The sequence below is a fragment of the Nymphalis io genome, chromosome 23, assembly GCF_905147045.1.
Source record: "Nymphalis io chromosome 23, ilAglIoxx1.1, whole genome shotgun sequence".
NCBI classification, from domain to species: domain Eukaryota; kingdom Metazoa; phylum Arthropoda; class Insecta; order Lepidoptera; family Nymphalidae; genus Nymphalis; species Nymphalis io.
Window position 1 is genome coordinate 4,438,818 of NC_065910.1, and position 27,305 is coordinate 4,466,122.

General features: G+C 33.7%; 2 protein-coding genes across 2 annotated transcripts in view; one reads left to right on the top strand and one right to left on the bottom strand.

The window, feature by feature from the left end:
• Positions 1 to 27,305, top strand: part of LOC126777663 (UBX domain-containing protein 6) — a 410,195-nt gene that overhangs the window by 271,510 nt on the left and 111,380 nt on the right. The window lies entirely within an intron of this gene.
• LOC126777687 (uncharacterized) overlaps positions 18,209 to 27,305 on the bottom strand; it is an 89,570-nt gene continuing 80,473 nt past the window's right edge. The window contains exons 4-7 of the mRNA XM_050500825.1: positions 24,429 to 24,562; positions 20,916 to 21,031; positions 19,031 to 19,134; positions 18,209 to 18,309 (exon numbers count right to left, since the gene is read on the bottom strand). Coding sequence (XP_050356782.1) covers positions 18,209 to 18,309; positions 19,031 to 19,134; positions 20,916 to 21,031; positions 24,429 to 24,562 — 455 coding nt within the window. The remainder of the gene's footprint in view (positions 18,310 to 19,030; positions 19,135 to 20,915; positions 21,032 to 24,428; positions 24,563 to 27,305) is intronic.

The following is a 27,305-nucleotide window of genomic DNA, read 5'->3' on the forward strand; positions in this document are numbered from 1 at the left end:
TCAGTACCGTAGACCACATACACACACTAAGGCAAATAATATAGAAGACCGAGGAATATAATCAGCCTCTATGCCTAGCGTTTGTGGACTACTAAAAAGCCTTCGATATCATCGAGACCTGGGCTGTTCTGGAATCCATGCAGAGATGCCTAATTGACTGTCGGTATGTCCAGGTGGTGAAGTGTTTGTACGAAGCCGCAACCATGACCGTCCAAGTACAAGATCAGAGCACAAGACCAATCCAATTGCATCGCGGGGTAAGACAGGGAGATGTAATCTCACCGAAACTCTCTAATGCATTGGGCATTGGAGGACGTCTTCAAGACGCTCGATTGGAACGGACGCGGCATTAATATAAATGGCCAACACATTACACATCTGCGATTTGCCGATGACATTGTCATCATGGCGGAGACTGCGGGATTTGGAAGAGATGCTAAACAGCCTGAGCGATTCTTCAAGACAAGTAGGTCTCGGGATGAATATAGAAAAGACCAAAATTATGGCAAACCGACATGTATCCCCGAGACCAGTGGTCGTAAATGGCTCTCCACTTAAAGTTGTGCAGGAATATATCTACCTGGGCCAAACTATACAACTTGGCCAGCACAACTTTGAGAAGGAGGCTAAAAGAAGAATACGTTTGGGCTGGGCGGCATTCGGGAGGTTACGTCATATTTTTGAATCGTTGATCTCACAGTCGCTTAAGACCAGGGTCTTCAATCAGTGCGTCCTACCTGTAATGACTTACGGTGCCGAAACGTGGACACTTACCGTAGGACTGGTCCACAAATTTAGGGTCGCTCAGCGAGCCATGGAACGCGCGATGCTTGGGGTTTCTCTGGCAGATAGAATCCGAAATGAGGACATTCGCCAGAGAACTAAAGTCACCGACATCACGCGTAGAATTAGCTCGCTGAAGTGGAAGTGGGCTGGTCATGTCACCAGGCGCATTGATGGCCGATGGAGCCGACACGTGTTAGAGTGGAGACCACGCTTAGGCAAACGTAGTGTAGGACGCCCTATGACAAGATGGGCCGATAATTTAAAAAAGGTGGCAGGTTCGGGATGGATGCGGACTGCCCAAGATCGGGATGGTTGGCGTTCTATGGGGGAGGCTTTCGTCCAGCAGTGGACGGCAAAAGGCTGAAAAAAAAACAAAATAACTCAAGGGTATCTTTATGAACATTGAGGATCAAGCTGGATTTTCGTAGAAAATAATATGTATAATTATAATTCTTCAATGTTATACCCAAAACCGGAGCGAACTTTTAGTACGTTAAATAAGATAAATGGTGCAGTATTACTTTCAAAGTCTAAATCGATTGATCACGAATATAAAGAATTTAGTTCAAGGGCACACATTCACCCAGTGTCAACAGAAGTTAACTGACCGCCAAAATTTTCTGTGAATTCCAAAACTTAGGAAAGCCACTAAAATATTCTATTTCGGAGCAACGGTTAAAGGAGTCTTGAATTATTTGCATAGTCGGTCACTTTTAGTAATCAAGTTTAATAATGTGTTAGTTGGGAGCAGTTTTAGGTACCCAAATAATATTAAACTCTTAATTGCGACGCATAATATGAACAACAGTGATATTCTGTAAGAACTATTTTTCTATCTTACTTGTGAAATTTTGAAAACTAATTTTCGATTATCTAGCTACTTTTTAGTGTACTCCGACCCCAAGACAAAGTCATAAAGCTGACTCCAACCGAGTTTACACACGCACATGTACACACGCACATGTACACACACACGCATACGCCCACATTACACGCTTACACTGATAAATAATTAGTAGCATACTTCTCTTTTGTTTTTGTATATAATATTAGCAGAATTTTCAGTTTGTTCTTATAGATTAGCTCTACTGGTTGTAACTGATTTTATTTTTATAAATGTTGTGTAAATAAAATCAACGCCAACAATTTTCGAAAATGATAAGCCCATCTAATAATGTTTTAATACACAGTTCTAAGTTATAATAATTTCATTTCAATGGAATGAAATAAGAAAAAAAATGCGTATTGTAGGAACCTATACAAATACGTTCATTGTCAACAGAGTTCTTTTATTATTTATTACAGGTATAAATGGCTATGTTCATACACAGAATTCGTGAAATAATTGAATACATTTTCTCATACGGTTCCTTAAACAAGATGTACAGCAGCTGGGAAGAGCGAGTGAATTAAGGTTTGTCTATTAAACTATTTGCTTTTCGTTACAGTATTATTAACTTCTCACTTCAAATTTTTAATGAGATTTGATGCTATTATTTTTAATTTATTCATTTATTGATAAAAACTACAGCGTTACAGAACATGATTGACTTACCTTAATTCATTCATACAGAGTTTGAAGTTAGGCTGTATTTAAACTCTTGTTTGTGTATCCAATACACTTTGCACGCAGATGCAACGACTATTAGTATTGGTCGAAAACTTACTCCGGAAATATCTGGTTTCCGACTTTTTAGATTATGAGAATTTAACTGGTGGTAGGGCTTTGTGCAAGCTCGTCTGGGTACGACCCACTCATCAGATAATCTACAACAAAACAGTAGTACTTGGTATTGTCGTGTTCCGATTTAAAGGGTGAGTGAAGCAGTGTAATTACAGGCAGATGGGACATAACCTACCTATTGTATAAAAAAGAATAGAAAGTGCACGAGTTTAAAAAATGTACTTGACTTGCCTCATTGATCACCAATTTAAGTAATGTTAATAATATATAAATGTAGTATCAATTGATATTAACAATTCAGTTTCACGAGTAGTTCAGTTTGTAACGAGTTACATAATTTTCTGTAATAAAAAAGTCTGTCTTTATAAGAGAAGATCATTTATTAAATATAACAGATTTTATGATTTTAACTAATACTAAATACATAAATAAATCATGAATGAGAAATATTTAGTCATTAGTAAAACCGTATCAAAATTCATTGCGTAGTTTAGAAGGAGATACAGACAAAAGAAGTAGCAACTTTGTTTTATGCTATTTATATATATTTGTTTTTTTATAATTTTTGTACTCGTATGTTTGTCCTCTATGAGTTACGTTTTAAAATTTGTGACTTCTTATGTGTACGCGAGGGTTTCCGGCCCCTAAAACATGATTTTTACTGTACGTTTCCTTAAAAATAAACGTTTTATGTATGTCCTGAGTCTATTCAAATAAGGGACGGGTAGCTAGTACCTACGTCATAAAATTATTATGCAATTAATACGGATTAAAAAGTAAAATATGTGAAGAGGTAAATGAAGAAGAATTTTTATTACTTGCAACATTAACACAAAGTAATTGGAAGACGTTAATACTAAAGAACTAAATAACGAATGTTTGCTCTGTACAGTTTCCGTATTAATTCCACTATTATTTTCAACAAAGTGACTGGCTTGGGTAATTAAAATAAACTTGCTGTTGGTAAAGTTTCAGAGATAGTAGGTGTACAATGAAAACTTACGTCCGGATCTTCAAGTGTTTTTGATTCAGCTGGATAATTATCTGGAAAAGTTTTCATTTGTTTCTTGTTAATATTTGTTTTAGGTTTCATGGTTGAAGTTGATACCTGATTGTATGTGAAACGTTATTCAGCTCGTCCACCTTCCTAAATTAAGAGAAGGAAAAAATCAAAAAATTAGTGTAATTGCATATCTCTGCTACAATAAATATTACATCATCTATTATCTTGTTCTTTTGAAATATATTTAATATAAAATCTTATATTCGAATCATATATTTAAATTTAATTTCATGAGCAATTTTCGTTTAGAACAAATGGTTACGATTACTAAAAATTAATAGCGTGCTATAAATAAATTAACCTAAATTTATCTTTGCAGTCTTTAATTTGTCCATAAAAAAGAAACGGAAATATGATATACAAATGTCTATTATATTATAATTTTATAATATAATATTAGTCTGTGTATCTATGGGATTATTTATTATAATTATTATTATTTTGTCCTTTTATATTGCTGTGATTTGAAAAATGTCGTTATTTAAATTAAACATTTGTTTTTGAGCTGATTCCGATACAACGTATGTTCGCCGATTATTCGAAAGCGGCTGGACCGAATTGGATCATTAAAAGTTTGTTCTATTGAGATAGGTTCCTAGTTAGTTCCATATACTTCATAAGAAGTTTTATAAAGTTTTCAGAAAATAATGTGAAAACACATTAGTTAGATCGTCGTTAGTGTACCTACCTGATGATAAGTGGTCACCAACGCCGATAGACATTGGCATTGTAAGAAATGTTAACCATCGCTTACATCACCAATGTGCCACCAACCCTGGCAACTAAAAATGTTATGTCCCTTGTGCCTGTAATTATATATACATAATTAACAATATTATGTTTCAAAAAGCAGTTCAGAAAAAAAAACGGTATTTTGACAGTTTGACAGTGTTTCGACCGAATCCAAGGTTCGCAGTAGTTTTAAGTAAAGTTATTAAAATATCCATTTTCGACTATGACACATTATATTTACAGACTAATAAAATTAATTACTATTACAAGATACTATTTAAAGGAATAAGTTATAAGGAATTTAGCGCTAACTTTGATAGCTGTAGCAATAAAAACTAATTAGGTTTAGGGAATATCTCGGTGCAAAATACAAGAGGAAGTTTAATTAAATAATTGTTTTTTTTTTAATCGGTGGCCAGTTATTTCGAGGTTTACATTCGCAACATATGTATTTATTGTAGAAGTATTAGTAATAATGTGATAATATAATCGGACAATATACGAGACGAACTTAAATTATTATTTTAATTATTCAATTACATATTATCGATTAAAAAAAATCAGAGGTTATAAATCCGGCTTCATATTTTATTTCAATATCTTCACCGACTTGATAGGTCTTTTCATGGAATAAATAGTACGCTAGCATTCAAGTATATTATACCACTTAAGGTTATTTGATAGAAAAAAAAACTTGTGCGATCGGGGGATCGCCGTCAGGAACAAAGTTTTTTGCCTTTCAAAATGTGTCTCAAAATTTAGATTTTTATTGTTTATTTTTATCCTTTATTTAGTTCTCTCACTAATTTTTTATTTATTAAATAAATGGTATAAAATCCTTATTTTACCCGTATGAAGAGACGAGCAGCTACCTTATATATATTTGTGTAATTTTGACACCACTCCCTACCTAAATAACTATCAACTTGGTTTCCGAGTAATCTTCATTAATTTAATCATAAGACAAATTGCAAAAGGGAAAATAAAGTTGTTTCGTATTCTCATGCTACAAAAAGATATATATATAATATATATTCAAAGTTTCATTTTGCTGTGCTGTAGTTAACACTCGAATCATAATATATACATATATATATATATATATATATATATATATATATATATATATTATTGAATGAAATTTAATAATTGAATGTATATAATATGTAAATACTTGTATTAAGTTATATAATTTATAAACTTACTGCTTTATGTTTTCATTTTTTACATTTGCTGGAGTTTGAGTTTCTCGACTTTCAATCATAAATATGCAATGGAGATACCATATAAATTCCGAGAAAATTAAAACATAAAAAATATAACAAGAAATATTTTAAATAATATATATATTAAATATATATATATATATATTCATTATTGTGGTTGTATTTCGTTGAACGTAATGGCGGAAATCACCATCTATCGGCAATAGCTATCAAATAGTAATATTTTTGTTTTAATTTGTCATTAATTGTTTGTTTTAATATTTATATTTTATTTTAATAAATGCTAAAATACACAAAATCTACATTCTAACTGTTATTGCAAAATATACGACCATTATTTGTCAAGCTTTTATTATAATATTTAATTTAAAGTAGATTGTTTTGATAATTTGAATCTTTTAAAGAAATTGGATGTTTAAATTATTGTTCAAATATTGAATTTACTGCAATAATATACAAAATAAAATCAGTTTTAATTTATGTCATTTTTCTGAATGAAATTTATAAAAAAATATTTTATGCAATAAGTAAAACTGAATCATATTTGTATCTGCTAGCAGCGACACCTGTGCACGGATTATGTTAGAATAATAGTTTGCTGATATTATTTCTTATGTTTATTATTTATATAATTTAATCGAATTTGCTCATATTTCATTATTTAACTTAATTAAAAAAAGCAATCCCCATTTTTAGGAATTTACTAATATTTTTATATTATTTTAATTATTTTCCCCTCCAATTGAACAAAGTTTATGATGGAAATTGTGACAATAGCCTAAAGTTCGAACTTGGGACTTGCGTTCAGCTCGTAAGCCGTAGCACTGCGCGCTTATATGGTACATTTATATTTTGTTTTTGTTACAAAACGTTAGGTAATTATTTTAAATATAATTAATTATTTTGATTGAGGCTGCTTATATTTTAGTATTTAACTTAATTTATTAATTAATTTTAATTGTAATTACAAAATGGTAGGCGCACTACCATTTGGTGTATCACACAGTATCGAACGCCCAACGCATCGCATTTTGTAGCATTTAGAAGGCACAGTATGAACGCTATTTCGTTATGCCACATGACCTTGGGTCACTGCCATTTCACTCTTTTTTTTTTGTTTCGCTGGAAAAACGCGTTTACGCGTTTCCACCACTTGAAGTGGGGGGGGGTATGTGGGACTCGCCGGCGCCGAGCATGCGCTGGAATACCCACTAAAAAACCAGCAGTACCCACACCGCCTTTTCGAGACGCCCCTCGAAACGGGATCGCTCGCGAGAAGTGTCGCTGCCGTCCATGACACGGACGCTTGGACGGTGATAGACGCCACTCGAGGGGGACCCCGACGTGGACCGTGGAATAGGAGGGCCTCTGTTTTTGTGACAGAGACCCTCAAGCCCAGCATCCCAATCCGGTCCATTGTGAGCGACACTCCGACCTCGGCCAGGCGGGCCGCATCCTGAAAGGTCCGCCCCGTCGCCGTGATGTGGGTGTCATCCGCGTAGAACAGCACCCTCATCCCGGGAAGGATAGGGGCCCTCAGGAGCCAATCGGATTCGACGTTCCACAGGATTGAGCCGAGTACCAACCCCTGTGGAACGCCGCAGCCTACCCAACGCCGGACAAGTCGCCCATCACCCCCCTCCCAGAGGACTACTCGGTCCCGGAGGTATGCCCCCAACAGCCTTCTGAGATAGAAAGGCACCCCATGGTATCGGAGTGACTCCTTTATAGTCTCGAAAGGAAGACTGTTGAAAGCGTTCGCTACGTCCAGCGATACCTTCAGGACTTCATCCCCTCGGGCCACCGCCTCCGTGGTCCAGGTCTTAGGGCGTCCAGGGCGTCAATGGTTGATCGACTCTCCCTGAACCTGTACTGAGCCTCTAAAAGACCCGGTCCCACCTCGTTGAGGTGCTGAATAAGACGGGCAGCGAGGATCTTCTCGAAGAGCTTGCCCGTCTCATTCAGCAGCACAATTGGCCCGAAGGAGAATCGAGTGGACGCCCCTCCTTCGGCAACAGAACCAACTTTCCCTTCTTTCACAGCTTCGGAAACTGACCACTGGAAAGACATTCATCAAACAGTTCCCGAAGCCTCCCACCTAGATGTTCCAGGGCGTCACGCAGAACACGCCATGGAACCGCGTCCGGACCCGGCACTGTGGTTCTGGCCCTCAATCGATCGAGGGCCATCTCCATCTCTCGCTCCGTAACGTGTGATGGAGCTGCACTGTCATCTGTTACAGAGCGAGGGGGCATAATTGGTAGGACGTGTTCGCGTGGTTGGGGAAATAATTCACCAACCAGTCGCAGGAGGAGATCCGGCGGCAACGTTTCCGTCACAGGGGCACGGTGTGTGAGGAACTTTCCTCACACACCACGGTACGGGCGTCCCCACGGGTCCCTGATCAGGCCCACCAGAAGCTCCTCCCTTGCTCTCTCCTTAGCTTGACTTATCACCTGCTGCAACTCCTTTTTCAGCTGGTGATAAGTGGCCCACAGCCGTCCCTCCAAGTCCGCGTCGACTGTGCTTTTGGTAACTCCAACACTCTGGCCCCTGTTGCCGAGCGACGGACCTTAAGTCCGCTACAGATCCAGAGGTCCTGGAGCTTGTCACCGCTGAGACAACTGGAGCGGAGATTTCGGCCGGCGGGGAAGCTTTCTTCCCTATCTTTCCTCTCTTGGCCACGGTGGACCAAGACGTCTCTTGAGCCTCCCGTGGTTGAAACTCCGGCGTGGTTGGGATATTGGATGGGCCAGCTATCGGTGTTGCCGGTGCGACAGAGGCAGCTGGCTTGGATGGAGTCACGCGCTTGGGTACGGACGCAGCATTTTTCGGTGGGTTGGTGCAGTTTCCTGCATCGCATCCCGCCTTTTATCCGCAGCTAGCGGGGGACGGTGTATCTTCGCAGGAAGGAGGCGCTCCCCAATTCCCGCCTACTTGGCGTTTATCATCACGCCGACTGACGAGACAATTGAGGCCCTGAATTCTTCCAAAGCCTTTGAATCTTGCAAGGGGCTAGTGCCCGACCCGTTCGCCGCTGCTACCGAGGTACGCATCTCGGTGAACTCGCGGCGATGCACCTTAAGCTCGGTTTTTAAATCGTCAATTTCCTTTCGGAGGCGACTATTATCCGCACGGAGCCTACGGGTCTCCTCCGCTTCAGTCCTTGACGCCAGAGCGTCGACGATACTCTGAAGCGAAGCCGCAGCTCCTCGGCACCCAATTTTAGGGGATCCTCTGTACGGACATCCAAGGAAGAGGATTCGTCAGAGTCCAGCACGACTTCGGGCACATTTTTACGGAAAGCCCGACTTCTTAAGGAGCGCTCGAACGCCTCCTCCCTGGCTTCGGCGGCTTTTGCCTTAAGCTCAGCTTTAGCCCGAGTTAGGGCTACTGGTGGTAGGGCTTTGTGCAAGCTCGTCTGGGTAGGTACCACCCACTCATCAGATATTCTACCGCAAAACAGCAATACTTGATATTGTTGTGTTCCGGTTTGAAGGGTGAGTGAGCCAGTGTAATTACAGGCACAAGGGACATAAAATCTTAGTTCCCAAGGTTGGTGGCGCATTGGATATGTAAGCGATGGTTGACATTTCTTACAATGCCAATGTCCAAGAGCGTTGGTGACCACTTACAAAAAAAAAGTTCAAGGCAGTTCCGCGTCCCTTCGAAGTGGGCCCTCCCTCTTTCTCAGTATCAGAGCCAGAGTCGAAAATGCCTAAGCCCACGCGTGGGCGCTTCCGACCAGCAAAGGCATCTGAGGACAACTCTGTGTCCATAGTCAATACAAAAAACAAAAAAAAAACTAAATAAAGACCTATACCAAACAACGAAACCAATTCTTAAACAAAACAAAAGTCCATATTCAAGCCAAAATTCAATAATATAACGCGTCAGAAAATCAGAAATAAATAAACCAAAGTGGGTAGTCGTGAAACATTCGAAAAGCGTAGATAAGAAGCGTATGCACACAACCTCACTCGACGACGGCCGAACCGTCAATCGCCATTTCACTCTACTGTAGCCACGTAAAAGAACTTCATTCCAAAAAATCCACGCATAAATGTAGAATGAGTCACTCAACGCAAAAAGAACAAAATGTAAATATATTCTAATTTAAAAATTCTAACTATTCGATCCTATCAACTTCAGAAATCTAGTGAATTTACCTTATCCAAGTATAATCTTTAAAATCTATTCTTACGTGTGATATAACCCCCCCCCCCCTCCTCCGAAGGCCGTGTACGTGTCTGGAGGTTTCCACTGCGTGAAAAAAAAAGATTGACAACTGACTCTGTGGATGACCATAAGCATTTTGTATATACTAGCAAAAGCTGGAAATTTTAATCGTACTTATATTCACCAATTGTAAATATCGATCGGATGAATTTATTTTTTATGATTCAATTTTAGAATCCCTTAACAACCACCTATTTACCAGGGCCACGGTTACTATAATTAAAGTAGTATCTCGTTATTCAAACCTCTAAACTTTTCGAGTTATAACTTCCTAATCGGTAATATATTTGATAAATGTTGGTTTATGTGACAAATAAATTAATATAGATTTATTATATACAGTTTAATATCTCGTTTTAATAAATTAAGTTTGCTCGAAACATATTTTCATTTGAATTTGTAGATGATTTAGAGAAACCATTTACGAAAGCGGGAAGGATTAATTCGCCATTGCCAGAGCTTTGTATATATTTTAGTTCTGTTGTATTTAGTTTAGAACAAAAGTAGATCAACTGGGGATACGCTGTAGGGAACATTTGACTATTTATTCCAGTAGATGTTTTGAGTACTAAACTCGAAACCACTTTTAGTTGAAGTTTTAGCTATTTTAATTTCTATGGGCTTAGTACAAAAAAAAACAAACTATGTCCGTTGGTAAATAATTTTTTTTTAGATATACGTTACAGTCGGAACATAATAATACTTTAAAAAAAAAAAAACTTCCTTGTTGGTCTAGTAGCTTGCTTGGACGGTTGTGTATACGGAAGTCCCGTGGTTAAATCCCGATTCAGCTTTTCAATGCAAACTTTCACACACATTCACATTTTTCAGTCTGAAAGTCAAGGAAGTGTTGCATTACACATGTTGAATAATAAGTAAAGTACTAATAAATTTAATATAAAAAATAAGCTACTTCTATTAATACGACGATACTGATTTAAAAATAAATATATTTAACAATGGCTAACGTTTTTTCCATTGTGCAATATATTCTATTTGCACGAGAATAGAAATAGTCGTAGCAGTAAATAGCAAGATCTCGCTTTAAAAGAAGGACTTGAAACCTTATTCTACAGCTTCAATGTAGGTTGGTAAACATTTCTCAGAATTTCATTGAACGTAAGTATCCTCACGATGTTTGACATCACGCCTCATCTGGCAAGGTGAAAAGGTAAACAGGTATATAAGCAGACAGACATAACTGCAACAATAAAGTTCATATTATTATTATTACTAATGCAAATTATGCTATTTTCTATAAACTCACGACTAAAAAGAAATTCATCATCGATTAAACGATGTCTTTATGCTTCATATATAATTTAAACATACCCTAGACTACGCTTTATCATTAAAATTACCAAATAAATCCATATTATGGTTATTAATTATTAAGGCTCCAGAAAACTGTACAATTATTTGATTAATTCAATAATTCTGTTAAAAGAGCCTACACGGCTCAGAGTTTAGAGTGCCCGAATCTTTAATTAAAATTTTCATCATTCAATTAAAATGTGACAAAAATATCATAAGGATATGCGCATGTGTTGGGTAAAATTCTGACACACATGTATTCACTAATCTACGTTAGACAAGCGTTTTGGGCCTTTTCCTTAAATAGAGAGGACTGTAGCCCAGAAGAGTGACGATTGCAGGTTGTTACCACATTATTTATCTATTTACCTAAATGAGAAATGTGAAACCTTATACTACAGCAAATAAAAACATTACATGGATTAATAAGATAACTAGTGCAATTATAAACGATGCCATAAAAGAAGCCGTAACAACGCATTAATGTTGAACTAGTATATCCTTAATAACGTGGATATTAAGGCCATTATATGGCTAATCCAACATCAAAATTGCTAAATGGTAAGGTTTCCACTTGACGCAAATACTGGGCAAACAACAATAAATCCTGGTTGCCAACCCGGATGTGCTATCTCGCTACAACGCAACAATGAAAACAGAACTACAAATTCTGCGAACTTCGTAATTTAAACTGCGTGAGACATTATGAAGAATTATAAGTGTAAATGAGAACACATCAATTGAAACGTAATTTATATTCATTTAATTAAAAATGATGAAGCCTATTAATTTATATTTTTCAAATAATTAATATTTAAAAGTTTTTGTTGTATTCGATTGTATTTTTTGTATATTTGTAGACATACAATTGTGCCAATGTAGTATATTTATTTATTGCAATGTGTTATTTATGTGTTATTTCGTAATTTTCATTATTATTCATTTAATTGTATTCGTTTATTTATTAGAAGGTATCAAAGATAAACGGATTTAAGAAATTAAGAAAAACAAAGACTATTTCCTCAAAAATATTTAATTTACAAGCAGTCTCTGAATTACTTTACGCAGTGTATATTAGTCTTGTTTAATTCGAAATAAAACACGTTCCGTTTATACAGCTTTTAATTAAATTTTTATCCAAGTCGACTTACGTAAAATACAGCTAAAATGAATTCCCCTCAGCAAGATAATCCTCAAGTGGAGTGTGGGGCTTAAAAAAAATCGACAACGGATTTATAGGTTCAACCCTCCAGTTAGCTAGTAAACAATCGATGAATTATTATCATTCGGTAGCAGGCTTCAGGCCAATTCACTCAGCGAGTTGAATACAAAGGAAAATATTCACCTGCTATTATTGCTGGCACGAGTTATGAATAATTCAAAATGTGAGCGCTCTGATTTGTGCGATGTTTCGATGCTTTTGCATATATATTTTATTTTTTTATTTTTAGTTGCCGGTATGCGTGGGCGTTGACGAATTAATGAAAGGTAAAGTCTCATTATGCTCTATATATTTGCATTGATTTATTTCAAGCTTACAGGTATTTTTAACGAATATCTAAATGAATTAAATATGTTATCGGATATGATGTCCTCCTAAGCGATTTTGACCACTGCAGCCGATCTCAAGATAGATTGCACATTATGCACAAGTGTGTGCGCAAAAACAGGTGCACTCACATAATCCGATGGGATGAGAATCCTACATGACCAGAAAGAGTTTAGGCGAAGGACCACAAGCATCCAATATCCAGACTTTGAGCTGCTACTGAGTATTTTTTTACAGATCATCCTAATAATTTTGTATCACCTGACCTGGGGTTTGAACTGAGGACCTCGGGATCTGCGACCTTTTATAAAGCCATTTGATCAACGAGGCAATCAGTTGCGGATTTAAACGTTCATTAGTAAATATTAACATACATTAGGCTTTATATATCTAATGTATAATCCAAATAAATATTATTTATTATGACATAAATTGTAAAATACATATCTACCTGATTTGATTCGTTTTAAAATCGGTTTTATTATCGTATTTGCTTTTTTCAGATACTTGGTTCAGATTCTGATTATTCCATTATCCAAAAAACAGGATGTATATTTTTTAAATTTTATTTGTATTCATCGGCAATCAGATTAAAAAATAAATAAATTCATTGTATAAGATCATTGTTAAAAACAACTTATTATATATTAAAATTTCGTGTATATTTTGGTGACCGTTGAGGAGTTCTTTCATGTAAAATGCAACAACTGTGCAAATTAACAAATAAAAGCTTGTAAAAAGTTCCGCAGGTAAAATGCATTTTGGAATGAGTTACGTTTGTGTATTAAAATTAAGAAACAAAAAAGAACAAATTCCTACGTCCCATGACATGTATATTATTTATAATAGCTTACAAAATTACTCCAAGTTTCTTCGTCTTCGTGACACAGTATCATCGAGTTCAGACGTATAACGTGATATGTGGATGTTATGTTTGTTTTCAAGTTTGAAATCCGTTATGGACGTGGACATTGACGAATGGTTGTGGGACAAAAAGGCTTATGTCATGTACTTTATACCAGTAGTGAGAGTACGGTCTGACGTGCATACTAGTTTACAACACAGGAATAGGTACCATATTGTATGGTAACGGATATATAGCAGCGACCATTCGTAGCCTTTGTAAAATAGCACGTCACGTACGTTTAAAAGGCAATGCTATTTTTTTTTGGCCTGCGAAAACTAAAAACTTTTTTGTTTTTAGGTTTATTTTAGGAACGGAAATTAATTTTGATATGTCACTTGTCATTCAATCTACAATTTTGATAAGAAAATAAAAAAATCTACTCGTTATAACTACTTCGTTGGTGAAGTAACTTAATTAAGCCTGGATGTATTTATGTTACGAGTTCCAATATCAGGTCTAGCGAATATATTATTGATTTTTTTCTTTTAAGAATTTAACTTTCATAGATATAATATATAAATATTAATTGTCACTTCGCAAAGTGAGAGAATTAGGGCATCTGTTTTTCATTACATGCGCACTATTACTTGTGCACTATGAATACCTCCTGCACAGATTATGTCGCGTTGAGACTGAGTTGACGTGAGTCATTTTTTTTTTATTTACAAAAATGCAAACGTCAGAATTGGACACAATACTTATTATTATTATATATTAAGGGATCATCAATATAAAAATTAATGATTTTTGCCTATTTTTTTGTTGGTGCTATGATGCCTCTTATATTGCGTCGCGTTAATTAACATGATATCACCATTTAAAATTAAAAGCGCTTCAATACGGATATATATATTAATAAAATCATACAAAGGCTATTTTTGCATTTAATTCGACAAAGTAAAGAAGGTACTGAAGTACAGTGAAATAAAACTTTTTTAGCGTGAAACTCCTTTGCATTTGATAGGTTTTAAAAAAAGAAACAAATCAATTTATTATTACATCGTTTATTTTACATCACTTACAAACTAACATTCCATATTCTAAAACAATTTCATATTTTTACAATAACTTAAAAATATTATTGGCTATATATAATTAATTCAATTTAATTTTAAAAACTTACATTCAGAAAAACCACACGTATTGTCTAATATCGGTTTCAAAAACATAAGTTATTTTTCTCCTTTTAATAAGCAGCCCAATTGTTTGCTTTTCCTAGAATAAAAATTTGATAAAATTTTGAAACACTATATAATAAGAGAATGAAAAACTAATTAAATGTCTGATAAATGGTAATATATATAAAACAATTGTAAAAACACGTGTTGGTGTCCTTCGACATCTTTACAAATAACAAAGAATATTATGGAATTTTGGAATTATGAAATATATAATATATTTATCTATAAGTTATAGAAAACAAAGTTGAAATTTTGCACTAGGAATGAAGAATGTCCGAACAAAAAGATAAATAACAAATAAAATAATCGAATCGTTATAATCTAATCGTCGTTAGCTTGAAAAAAGACACATTTAGAAAAATCCGTAACGTATAAAAACTATTCCAGTAAAATGAAAAAAGACGACAGTTTATTAGATTTTCAGTAAGCAGATATTTTTTTGATAAAAACATATTTTTCACTTAAATTTCAATCAGTTATCTATGTTTAATCTGACAAATTTTGCAAGCAATATTACTCGTAGGCTGTGTAGTCATGTTTTAGGACATAAATTACAATATATTATTTTTTAATACATTTTTATATAAGACTCAGTTCAGTTTTGAATTAAAATCGATTTCCTGCTTCTCGGAATATCGTGTGATAAGGGTGACTTTTACGTCCTATGATTACATAAGTTTTTGGAGTTGAATTTTTTGACGGGCCATCATGGATCAGTCCGCTTCAGCACATACGCGACGCATCCGAGGAAGTGGCCAGTGGACCACAGGTCGTGGGGAGCTGAATATTTGGCATCCCACTAAATTTTTCACCCTTGTCACATGCACGAATTATTGCGACTAACCTTAAGGACGCCAATATTTGTACATAATACAGGTTCTGCAGCAGTCAAAAAATATTTTTGTTGTTATTGTTATTTTCGAAAATAACAATTAATTATGCTTAAAATAAAAACTAAATAATTCCAACCATAAAACAGTTATCTCATTTTTTTATTAAAATTTCATGAGGCACTTTATATACAAAATTTAAAATAAATAATATTTTCCTAAGATCATGTCTTCTAAATACAATCAAATTCATTTATTTACAAGCTTAATACAATTAATAATTTATATTAAATTTAATGAATTAATTAATTATTTCAATGCACCATCATATTCTTAATTAAGAAAGTTAATTTTATTTCGTTAGCAGTTCATTTTATTTCAACACAAGTTAAGCAGTTAACTTTATTTCAAAACAAAATAAAATTTATGTAATTTCCATAGTTGGCTGTACAAGAAAACTACATTCATCTTAATTTTACAAATTTACGTACTAATTATAAACACAGCCTCATTACCTACTTATCGCTACATAGTATAAAAGATTGCGCTTATGCGCGTTACTTCCGTCTATTTAAAGATTATATTTAATTCAGAGTTTTGGTAATAATAGCCTGTGAATGTCCCACTACTAGGCTAATGCCTCCTCTCCTTTTTTGAGGAGAATATTTGGAGCTTATTTCCACCACGCTGCTCCAACGCAGTTTGGTGGAATACGCATGTGGTAGAATTTCAGAATTTTGTAGTAATCTGTTAGTTTTTAATTATATGTCGATGTATTAATAGGTCATATTAGTCACATTATCTTGCCAAGCCATATCCTTACAAGAATTAAAACGCAACTTTTCTTTTTGCAACAACTGATAAAAGGGTCTTTAAAAACAATATTTACTTTATTTATGTACGTAAAAGTTCAGCGACTCAGTGAACACTCTTAACTAAATGTACAGTCCGTCTAGATTTAACGTAAAAGATTAAACTACAAGAAATGGCTCAATCTTATATTGCCTTTGCCTACAAACAGCAGTGATCACTTACCAGCATGATGAGTTTTTATTTAATCTGTATTCTGAATTTAAAAAAAAACTGAAGCGTTTTCTGTTGAAAGATATTTCCTTTTAATCAGTAGTTACATAAAAGAACTAAGAAAAATTCCACAGGGCGTCCAGACAATGTATTCCCGTTGAGTGGGTAGCTTGATGCGAGGGGAGAGATCGCTTTGCGAGATTATTATGATTAATTAAAATGTTTTCTATATTGTTATTACTGTATTAAAGACGTTTTAATATTCTTAATTCAAACCATCTGACATCAGAGGCTTTCGCGTGGAACAGCTTAAATTTCAATGATGACGTCACGCTTGAGAAAGTAAAAAGCAACAAATTAAATGGCATGATATGAAACAGGTATAGATATTTTCATAAAAATATTTCAATCCATTAAAATTATAATTTAAAAAATCCAAGTACCTTCTGTGAGTAAAATTTTAGTTCAATTTAGAATCGATACTGTAGCAATTAACAAAGTTCGATGTCTAAATTATTTAACTCCACTAGTTTACGGAGGAGGTTGTGTTTCCTAAAATAAAACATTACAGAATTTCGTATATTGCTTGAAAAGAGCGAAGTTTTCATCAGCAAAGTAATATTTTCACATTAAAAGGGGTACAAAAAAGTTGCAACCAAAGTGGTTTTACTAGAAAATATTGACTGTCAATTTAATGTGTTATGTCTAAGCTACGGGATTAATTTTAATGTATTTCGGAATTGTAAGAAAACCAAAAAATTATTATAATCCTGATCCACATTTAAATTTCTCTGAAAGTTTACCCATACGACCTATTTTACAATTAAAATTATGTTTCCACTAACATTAATAGGAATTTAACGTTAATCATTGCTTATATACGGTATATTCATAAATTATTTACAGAATAACAATGATAATCAACTTTATATACAACGTAAATTAATACTACAATATATAATCAGTCTATTTTAATATTAATTAATTACAACTGCTAATTAATTCAATTATGAAATCATTCAAGCTCTTTTACCAATTCAATCAATTGGAAAGTTTGTTAATTATAACATCAAATTTAAAAAAAATATATTGCTATCACGGGCCACTCAGCTGATGTGAAACATTGGAATTAAGAATTATTAAAAATAATTAATAATTAAAGAAAACCAATAAATAAGGAGTAAAATAAAAAAAAAACATATAGTTTCGTTACTAAAATATGTGTCATATTATAATCTATATTAGCAATGAAGAATACGCACCTCGCACAAAAAAAGGAGTAGAGATCGGCGGCAGAAAGGGAGTATAACGGCAGAAGAGAGCGTCATGTCGTTCACAATAACGAACGAGATCGACAATCGAACTTACCCCCAAGGCGCGTCTATATAATGTTTCACATTGAAATCATACTAAATTTGTTTAGAAATTATATTATCTGGTACATTATTGGTGAGTAATGACCTGTTTCTTAAAGTACATTTACAATTATAATCCCTAAAAATATTATTGACTAATTAAATTAAATATCCTACATAATCAACATTGAAAAGAGTCGTATTGTCCTTAATATTAACAAAACAACATTCGAAAACCCTGACGTACTACAATTTTATTTACTATTTACTTTTAAAATACAATACCTCATAAGCTTAATCTAATTTAAAAAAAAAACAGCTATCTTATTGATGTCTCAGTGTAATTTTCTAATAAAAATTGTACAAAGAAATATATTAAAAGAATAAGAATTGTCGGCAAACACGTTTTTGTTGCAGCTCCTGGAAAAGACAAAATAACATGTTAAAATAATCGTTTATTACATATTGTAATTTTCTGACTAACTAGCCAATATATGAAGACAAGATTTTAACCCAAGAGCATATAATCAGATTTGGCGAAGCGCCACTAACTTTTAACGAGCTCATTGCGTAGTCATTTGGTGCTTGAAGGTGACTAGCCTGCATGAGTCTGATGAAATTTTGTCACATATTCACACATATATTGCAACAGCATGGTAGCTGATTACGCCCGAAAAACCTTATTTTTTGAGAAAAAGAGGCCCAGCTATGCAATCGATTCTGAATTGGCAGACTTTTTTAATCTGTGATTATGGTACAGGTAGTATAAAGTTTAAATCGAAAGGCAAATTTTGTTGTGATTACCCACGGTTCATTTCGTATCTTACTTGTTATATATTCAATACCGACGCATATTGATGTAAGTTTACATTAAATGCTCTAATAATTAGTTTATTCTAGGTCACATATTACTTTCTGACATTTCAAGATCGTTTCAAGTTTGTTCTTACAGAATTTATCTACTGTTAACATAAGATCAATTTACAGTTTCACAAAATATCAGCAAAATTGGCTTAATACTTCACTCAATAGTATTACTGTCAGCTCACATCAGATTATATTAACTCAAATTCGAAATGAATTTTTATTCGAAAGTACTCTACGTAATCGCTTACTATGCAATACGGGGTTTAAATAATACCTGTAAAACTCCGGCCTAAAGCGGAAGCTGGATTCGTATTTCGTTCACGAAGAACTATTGTGTGGCTTGTTGCTTTCCAAACGTCGAATATAGACGCTTCACATCTGCAACAATTCCAAATATTACTTTAAAAACTACTATAAGGTTTCACATATGCTATCATTATGTTCAAAATTGTACTGTTATTTCAAATGGTAAATAAATAAATAAAAAAAAAAATGCAACAATGGAATGGATGTAAATTTTATTAAAATGTTATTCTTTTTTTAAATAATTTTATAAGATATCCTGAAAACTGCTATGTTCGTCTAGTGTCTAGCTTATAGAGCTGTGGATAGATCCCTAGATTCTGGGTTCAATTCAAGAGTTGTTACTAAAACGTGATAGGGTTTTCTGTAAAGTAATTCTCAGTAGAATCCCAGGGTTAGCAGTAGTTATAATCCCGTGCCTTAGATAGCACGGAAAGACCTGACACTTCACACACACACATTGAATTATTGCACTTGTGCATTAGAAAATCTTAAGTGCTGTTGGTCAGTCCGCTACAAACGGTCGCGGTCTCCGAAATTGATTAGGAGGACATCAAATATTATGATATCAAAATGAATTGCCAAATCATTTAATTATGAATTAATTAAATGATTTTCGATCGAATTAATTTTCGATTTTTGGAATTTGAATTACACATTCTTTGGATTTCAATAAATATTATACATACATATTTTCAATTTGAAGTCGTAATAGTAAATAAATATATCATATCCTGTATAAATAAAATGAAAATTTATTGCGCCCTCATAGGCATATATTTAGTTCCCATATAAGATATTCAGATGACTCAAATCTCATTTTCTATTTACAATTCACATAAAGTGCCTTTTACATAACGATGTTCGTGTTATCCCAAAAAGGTGCTGAGAGAGAATAGACAGGATAAAATAAGACTAAATTTTGGGACACAAACAAAGTTAGATAACCTTTTTTACATACAGCCGGTTGATTTACAGCTAAGATAAACATAAGATTATCTTCAAAGTCTAGGACAAAAATAGCTAAAGAAAAAATTTGATCAAATAGTCTAAAGATAATACCCAAAATAGTGATTTCGTCGAATATAGAGAATCATGTTTTATAACAGTTCCTTCTATGATACGTATTTACGACTTCCCACAACCATGTATTTAAGTCCTTAAGTCTATAATATATAGACAAAATGTGGTCTATATTCAAATAATATATTTGAAATCTGGAAGTTTCTTTTATGTATAAGATTTATTCAAGGTAAAGAGCTACAAGCGCCTTTGTACATATTCTAATGGTTTTACTCCACTGTTACCTATTGAAAAGTAAATATATAACTTTGAAAGGAAATAAGAATATTTATAATTGAAAAATACAACTAATTACAATTATGTTTTATTATTATTTATCCACATTATTTATCACGAAAACTATTTTTTTAAATAGATTTAATTGTTAAAATAATCACTACAACTATATAATAATCACTACAATTAGATGCTAATAACACCACGTTCCAGATTATATATACGATATGGAAGCAAGATTCGTTATCAATGAAATCTGCAATATTTAATTAGCAACTTCATTAATAAATAAAGTACAAAAAATCATTAGCATACAGATCAATGATCTCCGTTTGTTAACTATTAGGGATAATAATTATTATTATTGACATACAGAAAGATAAGTTGATATTCTTGCATTGTAAATAATATTATACGGGTTCAAATGAAAAACTACAAAAAATTTTTTCAAGCCAGTTGAATATTTACTTATCGTTAGACATAATAATCACAAACAATTTAAAATAAGACACATTTTATCTAGGAAAATAAGACACAATTAAGAAGAAATTTTATACCGTATCATAAGCGTTGGTACTGGAGATAAGACTGCTGCTTCTAATTCTAAAGTGGACAAGCTCGAGGCATAGCCATTGCTGAAGTTCAATACGTGATTCGCTGTAAAGCTAGGAACCTGTAACAATGGAAACTATTGTTAAAGAACTGTATACACGGCTTACAAACCGGTTCAGTAATGCCAAGTAATTATTGGTTTTCTATTTTTAAATTTATCTTTAAAATCTGTAAAATTGTTGCAACTACTGAGGTTTTAATCACTGACGTTTTAAATACATTTTTAAGTGAGTAATTACATGAAAATTAATTATCATTTATATTTTTGGACGTACTCCTAAAGTGTATCTAGTCGTATGTACTGTTATTTGCCATTCTCAAGTGTTTTGAGCTTGAACACTTTTACAAGCGGTTGTCTGTTAGACATTGTTTATAACTATATCACCTCCTTAGTGAATGTTGATTTTAGTTATGTTATTGTGTATTTTTTCCGTAGGTATTATAAGGTTTTTATCTTTTTTAGCATAAAATAAAACCAATAATTACTCCAAAACTGCATTTAAAATTATCCTTGAAAAGAAACAACTGTAATGAAATTCATTCTTAAATCTAAAAATTTTATACCTTTAACAAGAAAAATCATATTTAATCTTAAACGAAGTTTGGTAAGTTTGAACAAAGTTATTGCTTTGTATTATAAAAGTTCACCAAAAATAGCCAAGTTTGTTTGACTAGTGAGGGTAAGCTGGTGAAATAATTTGATTCAGTATCTTAAAATTTTCTCGTACAATATTTTTAATAAATTCATTCCATACCGAGATGTTTTTTATAAGATATTGAATACTCTAAATAAAATTTAATTTCCAGAAGCGTCTTAGAACTAAAGTTACTTCGATTTTGTTTACAAAATTATTTTATAACATTAAATTATTATATAATTTATTAAATTATTATATAACACGGAATTTTAAGGTTGAATCTTTTACCTTTGACGAGCTGGTTGGCGTAGTTGGTAGATACTTGCCTTTTACGCCGAAGGTTGTGGGTTCGATTCCCACCCAAGACAGACATTTGTGTGCATGAACATGTCTGTTTGTCCTGAGTCTGGGTGTAATTATCTATATGAGTTTGTATTTACAAAAGAAAAGTAGTATATGTAGTATATCAGTTGTCTGGTTTCCATAGCACAAGCTTTGTATAAGCTTAATTTGGGATCAGATGGCCGTGTGTGAAAAATGTCCCAGGATATTATTACCTTTATATTTCCGTATAGTATTTTTAATAGGTATTTATCTGCGAATTATTGAATATACTAAATATGATTTAGAATAATCTACAATTAATTAATTACAATTAGTTTTTTTTTTTTGAAATACTGTAAAAACTCATAACGCGTTTCCCCCACGCAACAGTGGTAGTATTTAAAAAAAAAAATGTGAGGCTTGCCGTTGTCCGAGGTGCCGAGTGCGCCCCGAACATCGGAATACCCACTAAAAAACCAGCGGTACCCTTTCCGTCTTAACGAGGAGGGCCACGGGATCGCTTGCGCATGCTACCGTGACACTCTGACAGACGGCCTGCCTGTGCAGGCCTCCATTCTCTAGGAGGATTACCAGGGTAATTAGAAACCCCGAGTCTCAGCGAAGCCTATTGCGGCGGAGGGAGAAGGTGCGCATAGTGTCTCTTTCTTCTCCCCGGTCTTCTTCGGCAGAGCAGGTCTGCAGCGGCGTCCTCTTCCCGCTCTCGCTCCGCGGCCTCGTTTTGTGACATCATACTTACACAGAAGGAGACCATTTCCGATCAGCACACCTCGCTTCCGAGCATCACGTTGTTGATGCTCGGATGCTAAGGGTTCTCCGCCGACAACTGCCGCCAGGGAATGCCTATGGGGCAGGATATGTTGCGTCGTGACAATTGGCGCACAACACTCGTGGTAGGAAGGTGACACTTCCCGCCGCGTTACCTTGTGCAGGTACTTATCGAACCAGCCGTGTCCGGTAAGAACCTGCGTCAACCTGAACGAGAGCGTGCCTCGTTTTATTTTGACTCAGTGACTAAAGTGGGGACATACCGCCTCCAATGTCACCTGGCCCGGCCAGGAAGTTTGGCCTTCACCCATTAAAAATCTTAATATGGAATATCTTAGCAGATCTTTTCTTCGTTGTATTCAAGACAATACTAATAAGATATATGTTGCTATTCTTAAAAGGAACTAAAATATAAGATTAGATAATTATATTATGATATAGAATAGATTTTCATACTACGTTAAGATGAACGCAAAAACAAGTTCATTGTAGTTCATCTTTCCACCCACGAGTACATTTCAGAATTTGACAAATTGCTTTTAACCGCGGATCGGTTTAATGGGATCCGTTGATCAAATTGACCGTTGCTACGAACCAGAATTATGGGTTACATTGGCCAGATTCGATGTGACAGTTCTAGATCGCCACAATTTATCATTTATATATTTTTATTACTTCTAGCTACGATTTCGTCCGATTGATATGTAAGCGTTTATGAAACATTAAATTTCAAATGTATAAAAACATCTTCAGTTACACGAGTTGATAAACTTGTTTATAGAGATGACAACATTTTATATGAATAAAATATAGATATTCAAAATGTCATGACCGACGAGTAACGAATTGAAAAGTGACGTATATTTTTTTTTATTTTTAAACGATCAAGCTGTTTGACATTGTTATTGCTATACAAATGGTAAGTTCGACAAGCGACTTTAATAATTTTCTGCTATTTTATTTTATTCCTTGGCGATTTGTAATAATATTTAGATTTTTTTTTATAGAATAGGAAGGTGGACGAGCATGGTGCAGGCAGGTGGATGATGGTAAGTGGTCACCAAACGCCCTTAGACATTGGCATTGTAAGAAATGTCAACCATCGCTTATAGCCAATGCGCCACCAACCTTGGGAACTAAGATTTTATGTCCCTTGTGCCTGTAATTACACTGGCTCACTCACCCTTCAAACCGGAACACAACAATATCAAGTATTACTGTTTTTCGGTAGAATATCTGATGAGTGGGTGGTACCTACCCAGACGAGCTTGCACAAAGCCCTACCACCAGTAAAATATTACAGTAAAATATATAGATATTGTTAATAATGGATTTGACAGTCGATTCTAGTTAATCAGATGCAACGAAAACGTCGTGAACTACCCGAACTAATTATAGCAATAAAATAGATTTTATAAAAGCCTATACATTTTCGTTGATTTAATTCCAAATTTAGTTTTAATTTTTTGTTGGGCAGCAAATGTTGATCAAATTAAATCGAACCGTGTAAATCCGCTATTCAAATATCGAATATTTTTCGAAGCTCGCTTAAAAAAACATTATGCAGCCAATTATAATTATAAACAGATTTTTTTTAAATTACATTATTTATATTTGTTTTTTTTTTATATAGTAATATATTTAAATGTAATCGTATAATTTTTACTATAAATAACGGTTACTAAACTAAAATAAAAAAGCGTAACTTACCTTTTGTTCATTGACGTACCACGTGATATTGGCAGCTGGTAATGAAGGTGGTGATGTGCAATTCGCCCTAATATGATCACCACCTATGTACGTCATCCTATCTGATGTAACATTTGGACTCAGCAAGGGTGGTTCTGTGAAAATATACAACAATTAATATGCAATATCATTTCAAATAACTAGGCTAATGTTTATTCATTCACTATTATATTAAAAATAGTATTAAATTGTTTTGAAGAAGAAATTAAAGAAGATATAATCCCAGGTAAGGACCTTAATCCCTTGAGCTATAGTCATCCATTTCCTAACACAAACTTTAGGATTAATTGGAGGGGTAAATGGGTATGTTAGTAATTCCAAAAAATGTACGCTTGTGATGATTATTCGTGAAAAAAATAGAAATAAAACTTTTCTTCTCTTAGATGGTGTGTCTTACGTGTAGTCTTAAAAGGAAAAAAATACATAATATATACTTATAATAAAGAGTTAAGGTATGTTTGTTTTTGTCTGTTTCACGCAAAAACTACTAGTCCGATTGACGTCGAAGTTTCATGAAGAGTTAAAGTTCGGACAAAGGCTATATGTAGTAAATATTTTTAACGTTGTCATAAAATTGTTGGTTAGAGCGTCTTCCAAGTATTGCTTGGAAGACGCTCTAACCAACATTTAATTTTAATTGTAATTTTAATTGTAATTTTTAATTGTAATTTTTATGATTCTAATTTTAATTTTAATTATTAATGAATGTTCTGTAATTATAAATATGTAATCTGTAGACAGTTATGGGCCTCGATGCCTGAATAATAAAGTTATTATTATTATTATTATTGCGCAAACTAAAGTTTGCTACACCTATTCAAAATCTCTGTTTGTAACATTTGTAGATTTTCAAATTATCCTCAGAAATAAATAACAAAGAATATTTTTATGATATGCGATCAATCAGGGAGGTTCGTGATGATTAGTCTTCGCAATGCTTGATAATAATTTTAATATACAACGAATGACGAGTGTACGTTTTATTATAATATTAGATGATGCTCGCGACTTCATCAGCGTGAAAGGTTTTATTACGACATAAAAAATATGCGTTAGTTTTTTCTGTTACCCTGTTTTCAACACTGTATTATATAGTTTCTACTGCTGTATTATGTGTATAGAAGACGAACATGATATCATCGTTAAAAAACGATCCGATTTCAAAGGGACAAAGCCTAAATGTTACTCCAGGTTGCTGCGGTTTTATAAAGGTAAATTAAGCTCAGTTAACTTAATCTACCTGTTAAACCCGCAAGAAAATCTATTCAGTAGTTTCGAAGTTTAGTGTACTAAATATAGACAGACAGACAAATTGATAAAAAAATGCATTTTCGTGCCCTTTTTCTCTTTTTTCACCCCATACTCGTTTTTTGATAAATTTATTCAATGAACACACGAACACACGTTTTCCACTTATTTATTATATGTAGAAATTTATTTTAAAAATTCCATATTTATATATTCCATATTTGATTTTGAAGTATTTACACTCCAGTGCCTTGAAAAGGACGTAAAGTCATTCGTCTGGTGGCTGAACTGTTTCCGTTTGATGATAGGATAAGGGGAAGTGGATCCGTGCTTAGTCTCTCTTGAGAATGGCTTCAGTGGCTGAAATCAGTCAGACCGATATAAAAATACAATTATTAATAATTTTTTCCTGAAAAATTGGAAGGTGATGAAAAAAGTGTAGTGGTAAATAGACCACCTGGTGGTAAGTATTCATAACCGCTTATAGACATTGGAGTTGTTTGAAATATCAACCATTCCTTACAGTGCCACCACAAACCATGGAAACTAAGAGGTCTTTTAGTTAGTTAATATAACTAAAATCACAATACGTCAAGGCACATTCATCCTAACACAACAATAATAAGTATTGCTGTTTTACGGTAGAATATGTAAAGTTGTATCTACTCAGACAGGCTTGCTCGAAATGCTGCCATAAAGAATGAACAATAAGACGTACTAATAGTCTGTAAATATCCATCTACTGGGTAAAAGAAGGCCAACTCTCCTCTTGAGGATAAAGGTTATTCCACCACGCACTTCGAATGCAAGATGGTAAATACACATGTTGCAGAATTTCATCTAAATCATGCCATGTTTTCCTTCACCGCCAAGCAAGAGATGAAATTTAAACATAAAATAAGGACATGAAACTTTAGTGGCGCTTTCCTGGACTTGAAACCATTATTTTCGGTTAAGATTAACTTGCTATAGCCACAAGACTCGGCTCAGCATATAAAGATATAATAAACAAAATTACTATACTTAAAATGTTTGTTTTATAATATTTATTTTTACTTGTAATAAACAGCGCTACAGAAGTGGTTGTACAGTAAGTTATTTATTACTAAAGTAGCCACAAAGGATTACAATTTTATAATATGAATAATTTTATATATATTTTTTTGTTTTATATTTTATCATATAATTTTATAATGTATTTGATATTTTCAAAATCAACAAATATAAACAACCACAATTTCTGTAATTTATTCAATGTTGTTAATGAAATACTGAAAATTATGTGATGTTTTTAAATAGTGCTTATACAATGACAACCATTTTTAAGCTCATTATCGTTCGTGTCAAAATTGTTCATATAGCATGTTAATCATGAAATCTGTTTCAATGTTAACTTTCGAATGATTTATTTATAAGAGCTTGTTTTGCTGTGTACATTTTTTTTTCAAATATATTATGGACTGGGAACATTTTTGAATAAGAAATTTTATTTTATTGCAGTGATCTGATTCATATCTTAAGTTGGTAGGTTAGGTATATAATTTATATTTTTTCATAAACGTTTACACATCTTTAATTATATTTATTATA